Here is a 16,386-nt window from a genome sequence, read left to right on the forward strand (position 1 = left end):
CTACTCGTTGTATGAGTTCATACAAAGGGTATGAGTGTACTCCTCTGTTGATACTTCAGGAAGAGAATTTAAGAGGCACTGAAATAAGTATTGTTAATAGGATAGGGAAGATTTTTGAACCAAAATAATAAAATACTCTTCTTTATTACAAGATCATATACCTTAATGAAGAAGTAGAACACTTAAATACAAACAAAACAATACAGAAGAAAATAGAACTCTAATTAATTATTTTCAGATTTATTGGATACTTCATTAGTGAATTCCAGTTTCTTTCAAGACTAAATACTGTTTGAGACAAAGCCATGTGCCTTTCATTTTAAGAGTTTTAGCATATATTTAGTACGTTTTTCTGATTCTGACATTAATAGATAGAGTAGAAGTTTTTTTATTCAGTGTTGTCAGATAAAGAATTGAAAATTTGAAAAAGTCAGCTATAGCATAGAATCATAGAAAAGAATATATGGTTTAACATTTTATTTTACCCTAAAATATTTAAAAGTACATTCACTGGCTAATATTTTGATATAGGACCAAGAGTTGTTTTAGTATAGGTCTGCTGTTAGGAGTTGTATGACTTCTTTTGTAGAGCACATCTATAATGTATAGTCTAAGGTTTCTAGTTGCAGAATCTTTTACGTGGAAAGAGAGCTTAAAGATACTTGTAAAGCATTCTGAGAATAGAATCTTTCTAAATATTTACATTTTTTTCCTCAATCTTTTTTAAAAAATATATTCTTTTTATTAGTTTCAAGTATACAGTATATTGGTTAGACATTTAATAGTTTATAAAATGATGCCCTTAATTGCTCCTTCTCTCCTCTGGTTTTCCACTTAGCCAATATATTAATGCTAACTGCATTCCCTATGCCGTGCTCCCCATCTCTGTGACCATCTATCAACTACTAATTTGTACTTCTTTAACCTTTCACCCCATTCTCCCAGCCCCACAATTTCCTCAATCGTTTATAGTTGCCCTGCCATATTTACCTTTGCAGCAGTTTTTTTTCAGTGACTTAATTTTGAGTCATTTAGAAGTAGTCAATCTAATTTTCTTAGAAACAATAACTTTCCATATATATGTTTTATTTTTTATTAAATTATATAGTTTTATTAAAAGTACAGATAGTACAAACAGTATCCTATTGACCCCATCTCAGAATGTTTTTGAATGGGTAAAATAAAATACACAGGATTATAAAGGAAACTAATTATATTGAAATACAATTGAAATATTAAAACAACATTGTGTTACAGTAACAAATATGCTTCTTCATTATACATTAAGTAACAGGATGTAAAGTTGGAGCACTGTGGCTTTGGAACAGCTCTGTGTCTGGAATGTAGTAGTGGTTACACAAAGCTACATAGGCGATAAAATTGCATAGAACTACACACACACATATGGTGAAATCTGAATATGCTGTGTGGATTGTACCACTGTCAGTTTCCTGGTGTTGACGGTGTATTACATTTATGCTACCACCAAGGGAAGCTGGGTGAAAGGGAAATGAGACCTTCCTGTGTATATATTTTGCAATGAATTTCTAATTACTCCACAATAAAAACTAAAACAAAACAACCAACATCACATCGGAAAATAATCAAGAAACTCATTCATGTGCTACTCTTACATATTTCTTTCATGGCATTAGTTGATGTAAATGAAGACATTTAATAAGATCTTCCCTGATGTTCTGTTGTATACAATGGAACAATAGGTTAGAATACCCAAAAGATATGAATTTGTGTCACACCAGAAAGAGGTAGTACCCAGTGGTACTACCTCTGGGCTCTTTCAGTTATTTCTCATTCTTTTCACTAGTGACTTTTCATTGAAGTTGAAATAAGCAAATATATCGAGTTTCTGGTTGACTGTATACTTGAAAGCATAATGAATATAGGAGATCACAGAATCAGAACTAAAAGAGATCTTGATAGGCTGAAAAAAGTTGGACTTAATCTAACAAAATGAATGTTACAAGGGGTAAACTAGAGTGCTGTGCTTGAGTCCAACAACATGTATGAACAAGATCTAAGGGTAAATCTCAAATGAAGCCACCATACACTGTGACTACCTGGCCTGCAGCACCCTCACCCCAAAGTAATGTATTATCAGGCCATAAGAGTATAAATGTATTATTTAGAATGTGAATAGTGGTGAGCCTACTGTGTGCTAAAGAGAACACATCTTGGGAACCATATTTCATTTTGAATCCCAGAGATATAATAGAGCACAGTTATAAGAAAGTAGCTAGAAGTTTGAAGGCAACAAAAACCATAAATCATTATAAGGAAATTTTTCGTGTGTGTGGTAAAAAACACATAACAAACTCTAGACCCACTAAACTCTCCTTTTTACCCTTAAGGAAGATTCTGAAAGAATTTGGCATAAAGTTAAAAGAAGGTAAGACTGAGGTGGGGGAGGAGGGAAGAGAATACAGGGTAAAGGGAGTTAAATATAGAGGGGTTGGGGGAGGATGAACTAGGTAAAGGGGATCAAATAGATAGTAGCTGAAGGAAACTGGGCTCTGGGTGGTAATCACAATACAATATATAGATGTCAAATTATAATGTACACCCGAAAATTATATAATTGTATTAACCAATGTTACCCCCAATAAACTTAAAAAAATAAATAGTTCTAACTTTAGATAAAGAAGGAAAGACTGTGGGTTAGAGATTTAGCTTCAAATATATGAAAGTCTCGTGTAGAAAAGAATTTATGCAGTGAGGATCATGGAGATATTTCAGTTCAGCAGAAGGAAAAAATTTTTTAAAAGATGAATCCAGCTCACATATGGATAAGGGCTGCCTCAAAAAAAGGTAGTAATTCCCTGTTCCAGGGGAAAAAATGGGTATTTTGTAGAACGCCGCTGCTTAACCCGGGGTCTATAGACAAAGGAGTCTGTGAAGATGGAAAGGAAAAATATATCCTTTTTTCCCAGCCTCTACTGAAATTTGGTATTTTTTTCATTTATGAATGTTGGCAACAAACCAGAGCAGTAATAGCAGTACCTGTGGCTCTGACACCAACAGAAATCAGACATATTTATTTCACATTACAATTGTTGCAAATACCTCAGTTTGTCATTTGTGCTTATCAGTAGTTCAAAATTATGATATTTATTTGACCTAACAGTATGGCAATTCCTCAAAAAAATTAAAAATGGAATTACTGTATGATCTAGCAATTCCACTTCTGGGTTTGTACCCCAAAGAATTGAAAGCAGAGTCTCAAAGAGATATTTGTACACTCATATTCATAGCAGCATTGCACACAATAGCTAAAATGAGAAAGCAGCCCAAGTGTACATCAATAGATGAATGGATAAGCAAAATGCATGAAGTGGAATGTTATTCAGCCTTAAAAAGGAAGAAAATCTGACATATACTATAAAATAGATGAATCTTGAGGACATTATTCCACTTACAAAAAGACAAATACTGTATGATTCCACTAACATGAGGTACTTAACGTAGCCGTATTCATAAAGACAAAATATAATGGTAGTTGCCAGGGATGGGGGAGGGGAAATTGGAGAGTTATTGTTTAGTAGGTCTAGAGTTTCAGTTTTACAAGATGGAAAGAGTTGTGATGGATGCTTGGATGGCTGCACAACAATATAAATGTATTTAATACCACTGAACCATACACTTAAAAAATGGGTGAGATGGTAAATTTTGTTATGTGTGTTTTACCACAGTAAAAAAAGAAACAAAAAAGTAGTAAAGTGAATTAAACCCCTTGTAGTTTTTTAAAGTTTCTACATTATGAACCTTTCAATCAGCGAGCAATTAATAGTAAGAAAAGAAAAAAATTATACTTCATTAGCTTTGTATTCCTATGGCTTGATTCAGATATTTTATGCAACACATACATAGAGTTATTTTTTTTTTGTAGTTAATTTCCTTTATAAATTGCTATGATTTTAGTGCATTAATTCACACTGACCCTAAAAGAAATATTCCAAATAGCATTAGTGTACTTGGTATTTACTTGATGTGTCACTTTGGATGCCTTCATCAGACGCATCTGGCTTCAACAATAAGGATACGTATTATCGCACCTGACAAGTCAGGTGAGACAACTGTCAGGGCTGATTTTGTTATCAAGGACCCAGATTTTTTCGGTTGCTCTGTTTTGCCATCCTTCGGGTCTCCTTCATCCAAAGGCATAGCTCCTCATGGTTACATGATGGCTTTCAGTGACAATTGGGCTATGTTTTCATCTGACAGGGAGGAAAGAAAGACAGACAGAGAGAATTCCCTCCTGAAGCTGTGGATGAGATTCTGTTAGGAAGGAAGAAGGTCTGAATGCCACTTTAAATGTCAAACTTTAGGATGATATAGAATAACAAAATGCTGTGCAAGTTATGCGTGGTTTTTACCATTACTTTAGTCTTTGCTTTCAGATCCACTTTGACAGGAAGCTGAAAATGAATTAGAATTCTGTTGTAGTGTAAATGTAGGAATCACATTCATGTAAGTAGACCATAAATGAAACCAAAGCTGCCTACAGGAGGAGTCTTGGATGTCTGCTTCTCTACCTGTATATTGGTTCTCTTTGAATTTCCCACAGAGCTGTGGAGGCAGCAAGATGGCACCCCTTGTTGTAGACTGAGAACAACTGAACATCATACATCTAGTAACACATTTGTCAGTGAGGCACATTTACCTTCCATACTTAAAAATGCGGGATTCTGGAACCAAATTTGTTTACCGTCCATCTTCTGCATAGAATAGTCTCTCCAGGAATTCTGAGAGCACATTCATCCTCTTTGTTATTTTATGCCACAGTGAACGAATGACAAGTGCAACCAGCAAAGCTTAACTGTATCTATGTATGCACAGGCCTAAGCACACATAGTACTACTGATCTGTTTGTCTCCCAGGAATGGTTCCTTATTCTTCTATTTAGATCAGAGAGATTTTAATGGCTTACAAGAAAGATGAACTGCCTTACAATGCTTGAGGGCATGTAAGTAAGGGAGAGGTCTATAACCTTCCCTTTCAATGTTCTAATTGTCCTCTTAAATGGTCTAAGTTTTTTTATAACGTATAATGAATAATGTGGGAAAGAAGGAGTCTACATAAAGATATTTTATTTTCATGATGAGGAATATTGGCGAAGTTGAGTTTGGGAGAGTAGCCAAGAAGAAATAGTGAGCAGCATTATTCATAATAACCAAAAGGTAGAAGCAACCCAAGTGTCCATTGACAGACGAATGGATATACAAAATGTGGTATTTACATACAGTGGAATATTCAGCCTTAATTAAAAAAATTCTAACACATGCTACAACATGGATGAATCTACTTATGCTAAATAAAATAAGCCAGACACAAAAGGTTAAATATTATTTGATTACTCTTAAATGAGGTTCCTGGAGTAGTCAAATTCATAGAAAGTCACCAGGGGCTGGGGACAGGGAGAAGTGGGAAATTATTGTTTAATGGGTCAGAGTTTCAGTTGGAGAATATGAAAAAGTTCTAGAGATAGATGATAGTAATGGTTACACCATAATGTGAAAATACTTAACTATACACTTAAAAAAGGGTCAAATGATAAATTTTACGTATATTTTACTACTACGATTTTTTAAAAAAGAAGTAACAGTGATTAAAAGGTAAAGGTTTGACTAAGATTATTCATTTGGTCTTTTATTAAGCTAATGTATGAGCAATTACTATATGCCTGGCACTATTTTAGGCCCAGAATACAATGATGCATAAATCAGAAGGTCTTTGCTTTTTCATTGAGCTTATAATATAATAAGAGAGACAGACTATATGGGAAAAGACAAATGAATAAACAAGATTTATGATCATGGCAAGTTTTGTGCAGGAAATGAATAAGGTGAGACAAGAAAGTGATAGGGGGCTGTCACCACTTTAGAAAGGTTAGTCAAAAAAAAAAAGGAATGACCAGTGAACTCCCTGAGGAGTTGAAATTTGAGCTAAGAATGAACCAACTATGCAAAGAACAGAAGAGATCTACGCAGAGGGAACAACCAGCATAAAGACCTGTGGGTAGAGATGAGTACTTGGTGTGTTCAGAGAACAAGGAAGCATTATCAAGAAAGAAGTGAGTGATAGGAGAGGAAGGCAGAGAAGTGATGGCAGGTAGATGACATTGAGTTGTTACTGTGTGCCAGGTACTGTTTAAAGTGCCTTTCCAATACTCGTTCTGTCCTCATAACCCTATGAGGTGGGGTTATTGTTATTTTCAGGCAGCTGAGGCAAAGAGAGGTTTAGTAACTTGCTCATATTCACATGGCTGGTAAGCATCAGAGCCAGGATTCAGCAGAGCTGGAGCCTTAACCGCTGTACTGTATTGCCCTGATATCAAGAGTAGGAGCTCAGGGGAGTGGTCCAATCTGGAGATGCACATTCGGGAGTCATTAGCATTAAATGGCATTTGAAGCCATGGAACTAGAGATGCGGGCAGGCAGCTAGCTCTGGAGACTAGAGTCCACATTATAGGACCAAGAATCAGGAAAGGGAGAGGAGGTAGGAAGAGAGAACCTAACAAAATGGCTCAGTCATTTGTACATTTGACCATTCGTTATCGTGGATAAAATGTTTCAGCTGATTCAGGGCCAGAACTGACTGACAAGAGTCCAAGTCAGTTAAGAAATAACTACTATTGCTACATTTTTTTTTTTAAAGGCCCTATTGAGTGATCTCTCTAGTTACCCCTCTGCTGGTGTTTATTCTGCTCAGGCTGCTATAACAGGATACCATAGACTAGGTAGCTTAAACAACAGACATTTCTCACAGTTCTGGAAGCGAGGAAGTCTGAGGTCAGGGTACCAACATAGTCTGTTCTTGTCAATGGCCCTCTACTGGTTTATAGACAGCCACCATCTTGAGGTGGGGGGCGGGGAGAAAGAGATCTCTTCTCTTTTTATAAGGACATTAATCCCATCACCAGAGCCTCACCCTCATGACCTAAACTAACCCTAATCACCCACAAGGGCACCACCTCCTAATAGCATCACATTGGGAGTTAGGGTTCCCACATGAAATTGAAGAGAGGCGTGTACACAAACATTCATTCCATGGCAGCTGGGTTTCAAGTATTAGTAGTTCAGTACAAGTGGCCAACAGATATATGAAAAGATGTTCAATTTCACTAGCTATGGGGGAAATACAAATCAAAACCACAATGAGATAATACCTCACACCTATTAGAATAGCTATTATCAATAAGACAAGAAATAACAAGTGTTAGGATGTGGAGAAAAAAGAACCCTCATACACTGCTGGTGGGAATGTAAACTGGTACAGCCACTATGGAAAACAATATGGAGGTTTCTCAAATGAAGAGTAAGCTGTATGGCCTAGCAATCCCTCTTCTGGGCATCTACCTGAAAAATTTGAAAGCATTTATTCATAAAGATATATATGTACCCATATGTTCAGTGCAGCATTATTCATGGTAGCCAAGACATAGAAACAACCTGAGTATCCTTCAATGGGTGATTAAATAAAGATGTGATACATATATCTGATGGAATACTACTCAGCCATAAGAAAAGATGAAATACTGCCATTTACAACATAGATGGATCTTAGGAGTATCATGCCAAGCAAAATAATTCATAAAAGGACAATAACCATATGATTTCACTCATATGTAGGCTATAAAACAAAGCAACAGACTCATAGACACAAACAGTACACTGGTTAACCAGAGAAAGGCAGTGAGAGAAGGATGAAGAGGATAAAGGGAGTCAAATATATGATGAGGGAAGGAGACGACTTTGGGTGGTGAGCATACAATGCATATACAGATGATGTATTATATAATTGTACACTTAAAATTTATATAATGTTATAATGTCACCCTGATAAATTAAAAAAAGAAAAAAGAATTAGCAATTCTGGCTTCTGTAAATACTTTGGCAGAAAGAGATGTGTTTACTCCAGTTACCCTATTAAGAAATTCAGAAATAGATATTTATGGGTTATAGAGCAAAGAAGTTTCTATCCTGAAATCATCCTAAAGGTAGCTTAGTAGATAACACATTTTATGGTATTTTAGAAAGATGAGAGCAAATGCAGGAGAGTGAGTGAGTGAGTGAGTGTGTGTGTGTGTGTGTGTGTGTGTGTGTGTGTGTTTTAGTTTGGGGACTATATTAAACACATTCCTTAGGAACCCTTATGATCCTGTCTCCTTTCCCTTAGACTCTGAATCTTAAGCATATAAATTCTCAAGTTTGGTAAGGATAATTATTCAACTAACCAAATTAAAGAGAACAGACAAACATCAGAGAAAGTCTCTCCCAGTTAACTTACCTCTTCAGAATTGTAGTATGACCTTTCAAAGAGCAAATTCGATTTTTAAAAAATGTTTACTTTGACTTTTAGTGGACTCATTCCTTTTTGGGGGAAGGGTTGATGTTTAAACTTAGTTATTCATCCATGTTCTCGTGCTTTTGTACCTAATATTAGCTCGACTTGAAATGGCACTCATCATCAGACTTGTTCAAATGTTACTTGAATCAGAAAGGCATATTTGCCATATGCTTTGTCCCCTTGAATTTCAGATGTGTGGCAGCCCTTAGAATGTGTTAAAGTGAGTAGTGTGTGTTGCTCTCCTCTACTAGATCATGAGTTCCTAAAGACAAGATATAAATCTGTATATCTTAATAACTCTAGATGTATATATTCATAGCACCCTACTGAAAACCAGAAATCTTAGGGGCGTACTTGAAGTGATTCAAAGTCTCAAAACCACACTAAAATCAGCTATAATTGCAAGCCAGTCACTTTCTCAGTGTGACGATTTCACACGGTGCCTATAAAATCATCCAGTGTTGTCACACTATTTACTTGGTAGCTTTTCAGCAACATAGTACTGCCTGAATGATTTTGCTCTTCTGAATTCTCTTATATATACGGCTTTCTAGAAGACTTACCTATTGTTAAAAGGGAAAGAAACACGAAGACCAGCAAATTCTTGGCATTTTTATTTGAAACTGAAATTCTTTACCTTCAGGACTTCCAAGTGATAGAGAATTATTTGAAATTTGGCACAATTTTGCCAAAGTGGCCATTTTTACAGAGCAATACTTTGTGTAGTCAGCTGTTTGGTACCTGTATGGCTCCTATTGTTAGCTCCCCCTGAGTGGTGCACAGTAGACTTAAGGGGTTGTGTGAGATGGCCGAATTTACAGAACGACATATGGTCTGTTAAAAAAAAAGAAGAAAAAGGACAGTCAACTTTGTGTTAAGTTTTCTGATTTGTTTGAGGAGGGGCCCATATTTCACCAAAGCTAAGATACTATTACTTATGAGAGACATCTCAATTTCTTAAATGTTGCAGTCTTTGAAAGCTCTAAGTAATGGCAATCGCTCTTGGAAAAACTATTAATTCGCTCTCAGTTTTCTGTCTTTTACATATTTAGTACCTTGAGAAAGGACAAACACTACTGAATCTCCACTAACTTCTTGCTTTTCCCTACTAGTTGCTTTTCGACTATATGATTTGGATAAAGACGACAAGATTTCCCGTGATGAGCTGTTACAGGTATGTGGGAGAGTTCCCATGCACACAGATAACTTGTGTTTGGGTCCTGCCTACTTATTCTTGTGGGTAGGAATTGTTCTTTCCTTCAGTAAGCATTTATTTAACATCTGCTATGTGCAGAGTCCTGTCCTAGATATAAGGCAGAGCAGATGACCTGGGGAAACTTGAAATGGTTTATTGAGTTCTCACAGACAGATGTCTCCACTATTTAAAAGCTAACTAAGTGTCTTTTAGGTGTTGGCTGGCAGAGCTATAATATGCAAGATGATTTAAATTAAATAGTTCAGTTATTGTCAGTCTATCGGCAACCAGGTAATTCTGATGACACTTAGATAATTATTGCTGTTTTGTCTATCCTTGGACTTGACATCAGAGTTAAGGAGCTGCTGCTAGGCTGGTGCAACTGAGCTGACTGCTTACTGTTCTTTGTTGCTACCTGTGGACATTTTCCTGTCTTCTACTAGATGTGATTGTCTCTTCATCCTATTAGCATTGCCCTTCTGTTCTTCTTCTCTCCCCTCCCCTAAATACAAGTTTAGAAGGGGAGAAAATTCTTTCTTCTTTTCAAAATATTTATATACCTGGAGGACCCTAGGAGGCTAACACATTCAGGAATTTCCATGGGAAAATTTCTCTATTCCAAGATACAACAAAAAAATTAAGTGGTTTCCATTCTCCCTGAAGTAAATCTGAACTTATTCAGTATCTTGAGAAATCTTTTAAGTTGAAAGTTACTCAGGCCAGATTAAGGACCAACCCAAAAACTGAAATGGTCCACAGGTCAGTGTTAATATCCTTTGCTTTTGAGTTGGGGATATCTTTCTTTAGTAAGAAGAATTTATTTAAATTGCTACATATAGGCTTCTGAGTTCTGAAGAAAAAAGGTGGAGGCAGTCACTCTATAGTTACATGTTTTCACTTTCTGGCCCAGATCTGGCTGCCAGAAATTTTTTTGTTTTGTTTTGTTTTGGAGTGGAAGGTTGATTTATTTTCTATTATTAGGATAAAAAAAGCCTGAGGCCGGGAGTGGGAAGGAGATCATGTGGCCAGAGTGCCAGTCAGTGTCAGTAGAATGTTTATCAGGCCTGAAATGACTTTGGGACAAATGTGCTCATGAACTGTTAAGGCGTCAGAGAACTAGTTTGATCTTAGCAAGAAGATGATATGAACTATCCGGAGTGAGAAGAGAACAAAGTTTATCTTTCTAGATGCTGCCATTTCTAAAACGTTTGGTGACATGCAGTTCTTTTCAGTGGATGTTAAAAAGTTTGTGGTGAGTTTATTTTATCCTGAGGAAAGTTTGAGTGGTCATGTTTTTCTAGTATGATTTTTATAAAAGTCCTTGTTGAACTTTAGAGGCATTGATGTGTTCATTATCTTAATTGTGATGGTTTTACAGGTGTGTACATATGTCAAAACTTATCAGATTGTAAATTTTAAATATGTACAATTTAAATATGTAGTTTATTATATATCATTTATACTTCAATATAGTTACTATACTTATTTTATGAGGCTAGTATAACTTTGACGTGAAAACCACGTGAAGACTGTGCAAGAAGATAACAGCACAATCTCTTTCATTCACATAGATATACAGACCTTAAAATATCAATACATCGAATCCAGCAATATATAAAAAGGATACTATATTATAGCCAAGGTAGGTTTATATCAGGAGTTGAAAGTTGGTTTAAAATTAGAAAATCAGTGAATATATTTTGCTGTTAACATATTAAAAAAGAAAGTCTTAGAAAAACAGAGATAAAACTTTCTTAAACTTGATAAAGGATATATACACAAAAATCTTACCAGACATTAGCCACAATAAAAGCCCTATTTGCTAATAAACTTCTGATTAGAGCTATAAGTGACACTATGTAGAAGTGGAAGGTGCACTGGCGTGAGGTCTGGGCAGACAGCTCAGAGCCTTGGTTGCTGAGACCTGTATCAAGCCACTTCTGGACCTTCACATTTTCATTAACAGACTAGATGAGTGATTTTTAAGAAATCACCCCCTTGTACACACACAGCATACATGTACAATTCAATTTTATAATTCTAAAACTAAAACACTTCAGTGAATAATTGGACTGAGATCTGAAAAAGCTCCTGCTTTTTGAGGTTGGATTTGCCTAGTTGGCCACATACAATCAGGGAAGATGGCAAATGGCTTAGCCATTTTTTATTTTTGCTAGCATTGCCTCTTTCTGTTAATCTTTCATTTTATGTACATTTATGCCCAAAATATACAACTTCCAGTTTTCAAGAATTGTGAAAAAAAAAAATGACCAGTGTTGATGCAAATCAATATTTAAGCCCTTTTTTTCTTTTCAGAAAATCCTGTAATTTACATTTTAAAAACTATTTCATTAGAGAAGAATGTAAAGGAGTGAGGGAAAGGAAGGCCTGTGAACAGCTGGGCTAGAAGGCCTTTCTTTCCTGTCGAAAAGCTCAGCTCTTACCTTTTGAAGACAGGGATGGCTGACTATAGCAATGTGAGGCATCACAAAAGCACCCTGTCCCCATTTCATATTGTCTAAGATTCGTAATATCATTAGAGTTGTTTATTTTGCTTAAGGTTGCAATTCTCAAAGTATATGCACACGCTAAAGATGTTAGGAGAATTGGCAGCGGGGGTTGAGAGGTGTTGTGTTTGAGATAAATTTAGTGAAACTGTTAATTTTACTGCAGTTCTCACAATCCTTTAAATGTGCTTTTTATTTTTCTAGAGAGGAGGATTTAGTATTTAACCCTTCAAGGATCTTAATATTTCTTGGCCATACTTTAGGGATAGCAGGCTAATGCTCTACCTGAAAGAGAACTGCATGTGGGTGGGATTCCAGAAAGCCCTACCAAATTGACTAAAACCAATAAGGAACTAATTTGCCTGGTGCAACAAGAAGTCTAGGGGTAGATTGTCCAGATTGGTATAGTACCTGAATGATGTCCAGGAGGCAAGCTTCTATATTCTTGTTCTGGCAACCCTAGTACATGTGACTTTTGCCTCATGGTACCACCAGACATTCTATCTACATTTTAGCCAGGAAAAATAGGGAAGAACAAAATGCAAAGGGCTGTCCCTAAGTGAGGCTTTACTTTTCTATTTAATGACCTTGCAAGAGAGTTCTGTTCATGGCATTATCTAGAGTGGTCTAGATGAGAAAATAAAGTGTTTCAGCTCTCTGGCTGTTGTATTTGAGGACATCATAGGAAAAGAAGATTGGGGTAGCATTGTATTTAGTCTTAGTAAAAGAGCCCCCCTGTAATTCCTAGCTCTTGGTCCTGCAGGTCCTACGCATGATGGTCGGAGTGAATATCTCAGATGAACAGCTGGGCAGTATTGCAGACAGGACCATCCAGGAGGCTGATCAGGATGGAGACAGTGCCATATCTTTTACAGAATTTGTTAAGGTCAGTCAGTCACCTCTTAGTTTGAAAAGTTAAATTCTGCTGCACAAGAGGGAGGGAGGAAAAACATTCAGGTAAGAGCTTTGGACAATAGCTCCTTCATAACTGTAATTGGTTTTTCCCCCCCAGGTTTTGGAGAAGGTGGACGTAGAACAGAAAATGAGCATCCGGTTTCTTCACTAAAGGACTGAGATCAAACTGTTTCGTGCTTTCTAGTATTTAAGAACTGGAACCTGAGAATCCTCCTGTCCACCAACCCCACCTCCATTCCATCATTCCCTTCTCCCTAAGTACCAAGGTTGTTGCATGATAACTCAGATATGTTCTATCAACACAAACCTGCCTTTGGTGTATAAACAGGGCATTATAGAATGGTACACCTGATCTATATCTGTTCAGTATCATTCACTGGTTATCTCCATTTCTAAATATTCCTAACCCTTCCCCCACCCTGGTTCTGCTACTGAATGCCTCATGTCCATCTAGTCTAAGAAAGTGAGAGAAGGAATTATGCCAAGAACTAACCAGCAAAGCTCTTTCACTGGATGTAGACTATAGCCATGCCACCGTCCCTCCAGCTAGGCTTTGGCATGCTCCTTCATCCTTTTTTATATGTCCTTTGCTTCCTGCTTCTCTTTCACCCAATACACCATTCACTTAGTCTTTGTCTCTCTGCTTTTTATTAAGCTTCAGCCCCCTCTGTTCTATTTGGCACTCCAAGCTATGCCTGTTCAATGAATTTCTGACTTGGCAGGATAGTTTGGTGGTCTGAAGGATTTTAATCTACTGTTACTCTTGAATGGTCTCTGGGATGTTGCCTTTCCAGGAGCTTTTCGATAACAACACTGCTCTCAGGAGAATGAGACCATCTCTTGGTCCCTTGCACTCTGCTGTGTCATCAAAAGGCCGTGGGCTAGAGATGTTCTTCTTGAAAGGTGGTGGCCTTGTTGAGAGATGTAGAGCCAAGTCTTTTCGGTGGCTTGCCCAGATCGCTCTACCTCTGGCTTCTGATTCTCAATATACATACCTACATGGCTACTTTTAATAGTACAGTGTTGTTTTTTCAGAAAATAGCCACATGCTGGCAGGTTGGCTTAGTTTGGGGACACCAATACCACCAGAATGGCTGCCCTGACAGTATGCTTGGGGACTTTCTCGTGGCTTTTTGAACAAGAAGGCTGGGCACCCTAAAAGCCTCACGTATTCCCACCTCTGCAGCATGGTTTATACCTCAGTGTTATGTGCCCTGGAATGTTTCTCACTTCACATTTCTAGGTAGAAAGATTAGTGTTATGGAAGTGCCTAACTATCCCAGTCCAAAAGATTTAAAGATTGTCCTCAGTGTCTTGAAGTTTTGTACAAAATTCTCTATGAATTTTACATTTGGCAAATGTTAATGCTGGAAGCCATAGTCAGCCCTTAATACAGGTCCAAAGCATTGAATGTATTGTATCATTAGCTGCCTAGTTACACTGACTTCCTAGCTCCTCTCAGACCACTGCTAATCCCTTAGAAACGAGGGATCTGGCATTGGTAGCATAACCTGAGGTGGCATTACAGGCCTTTGCACGAGCCAGAGCAACTTCTCTGCCTAAGTCAGCTAAATGTAGACCTCATTGAATCAGGCTGTTGTCCTAATGTTGGTCATTTATGAGTCTGTTCATTCTTATATCTGCCCTTAGCTGATTTTCTGACTCATTGCTTGCTGGCTTGTTTCCTTGCTTTGGAAAGCTATCCAAGATGTATACACAATACTTTCAGAAGGGAACTGCTAAAACAAAAAACACCACAAAGGGATTGGAAAGAGTGGGGAACAGAGCAGTAGTCAGGCTAGATAACTTAAGTATAAATGACTGAGGAATTCTTGATGAAGTATCAGTCTGACTTTGTGATCAAATGATATAATATAGGAATTGTGTAAAGGGAAGAATAATCTGACATTGATTTGTTAGAGAAGTACTTCAAAGGCTCCTTGACTTGCATATTTAAAATTCCTAAGATTATGGCTTTTTCTTCCTTTTGGCTGTATAGCAAACTGTTTTAATCCACAGTTGTGCCTTATCGTTCCATTAAAACTGTATTCTATCCATCAATAAACACTTGTGGTTAAAACAATATAACTTGTTTGATTTTGTCTGTGTTTTATAAGAATTTTATATAATTCAATCACCTTCAAGTTTGAAATCATAAGCCATATGTCCTTTCCCTTAGTTATAAAGTAAAGATTATGATGATGATGATGACAGTACCAACCTCATAGGTTGCTGTGAGGATTAAATCAGTGCCTGACATGCTAAACTATACAGATTTATTAACGATGGTTGGAAGTAATAGGTTGACAAATTCCAGCTTATTCTAATTATAAATAATTTCCTAATAATTACAATTTTTCAAGTGAAGAAAAAGATATCCCCAAAACTAGTGTACTCTCTAGTGCTGTTGGTTGCTAGGCAAAATCTTGAATGACCATTTTTTACGTGATTAGTCACCTGGTCACACCTTATTGTGAGGTAGCCTGGAAAATATCGCTTTTCTTAAGAAGGTAGAAGGACACTCGGGGCACCCAGCAGTCTCTGCACAGGCTTAAGCACAATTCTGAATAACCATTTTTGTCAGGGACCTTGCAGAATTCCTAAATTACAAGAGGTTTACTTAGATGATCTAGAATCTCTGCTTGTTAATTCATAATATAATTACTAGGTTCTCCAAGTAGATATAACAGTATTTTATAAAACTTTTTTATAATTGTTTTTGTTTTTAGGAACACCCACAGGTATATATGCAGAATTTTTAAACGTGAACAGATATGGTTATTAAGAGGAAGTAAATGAGAAAATGTCTGTATTATTTTAGTTGACTATTTTATGGTTTTGTTTTTGGTCCTTCCTTAGTTGCCTGGGCCCCAGGAAGAAAAATACCTGTGTTTGGGGTGGTTTTCAAAATATTCCACTACTACTGCTGCATTGACCAATCAGAATGTAGGGCTGGAGCAGAGTCCTGGAGATCCTCTGCAATGCTGAGCAATAAACCCTTCAGTTGCTTAGAAGGTAAGTCTAGGAGAGTCCTGAGTAAAGAGTCGGGCAGGGGAGGAGAAACTCAGGTTTGGGACAATGGCTGCTCTTGAGCAAGTGTGGAAGTATTTTAATATTTGAGTAACCGACTTAGTAATCAATCGACCCTGCCAACATCCTGGATGGAAGACAAACGAGCTATTATATTATATTGTTTGCCTAGGTGTCGTGTTATGCTCAGAATTAAAAACTCCAGGGCCTGAGAATGAAATTAGTACAGTTTAACCTATCGGTGGTTTAAAATAGTCATGCGACCCAGCCAGACTACCTTGCCACAAAGTAACACTGCTCCTACGCGGAAATAATTTTACATCGCTAACAAATGAATTACCAAAGCATTTTTCCCTATTCAACCCTGGGACCCAA

The 16,386-nt window shown here is 37.0% G+C and overlaps 1 protein-coding gene across 1 annotated transcript in view; it reads left to right on the forward strand.

The window, feature by feature from the left end:
- CHP1 (calcineurin like EF-hand protein 1) overlaps window positions 1–15,066 on the forward strand; it is a 36,680-nt gene extending 21,614 nt beyond the window's left edge. Inside the window, exons 5-7 of the mRNA XM_011354940.2 lie at window positions 9,477–9,538; window positions 12,830–12,952; window positions 13,079–15,066. Coding sequence (XP_011353242.1) covers window positions 9,477–9,538; window positions 12,830–12,952; window positions 13,079–13,132 — 239 coding nt within the window. The 3' untranslated portion in view covers window positions 13,133–15,066. The remainder of the gene's footprint in view (window positions 1–9,476; window positions 9,539–12,829; window positions 12,953–13,078) is intronic.
- Window positions 15,067–16,386: the final 1,320 nt, after the last annotated feature.

Source organism: Pteropus vampyrus, unplaced genomic scaffold (assembly GCF_000151845.1).
Source record: "Pteropus vampyrus isolate Shadow unplaced genomic scaffold, Pvam_2.0 Scaffold19, whole genome shotgun sequence".
Taxonomy (NCBI): Eukaryota; Metazoa; Chordata; class Mammalia; order Chiroptera; family Pteropodidae; genus Pteropus; species Pteropus vampyrus.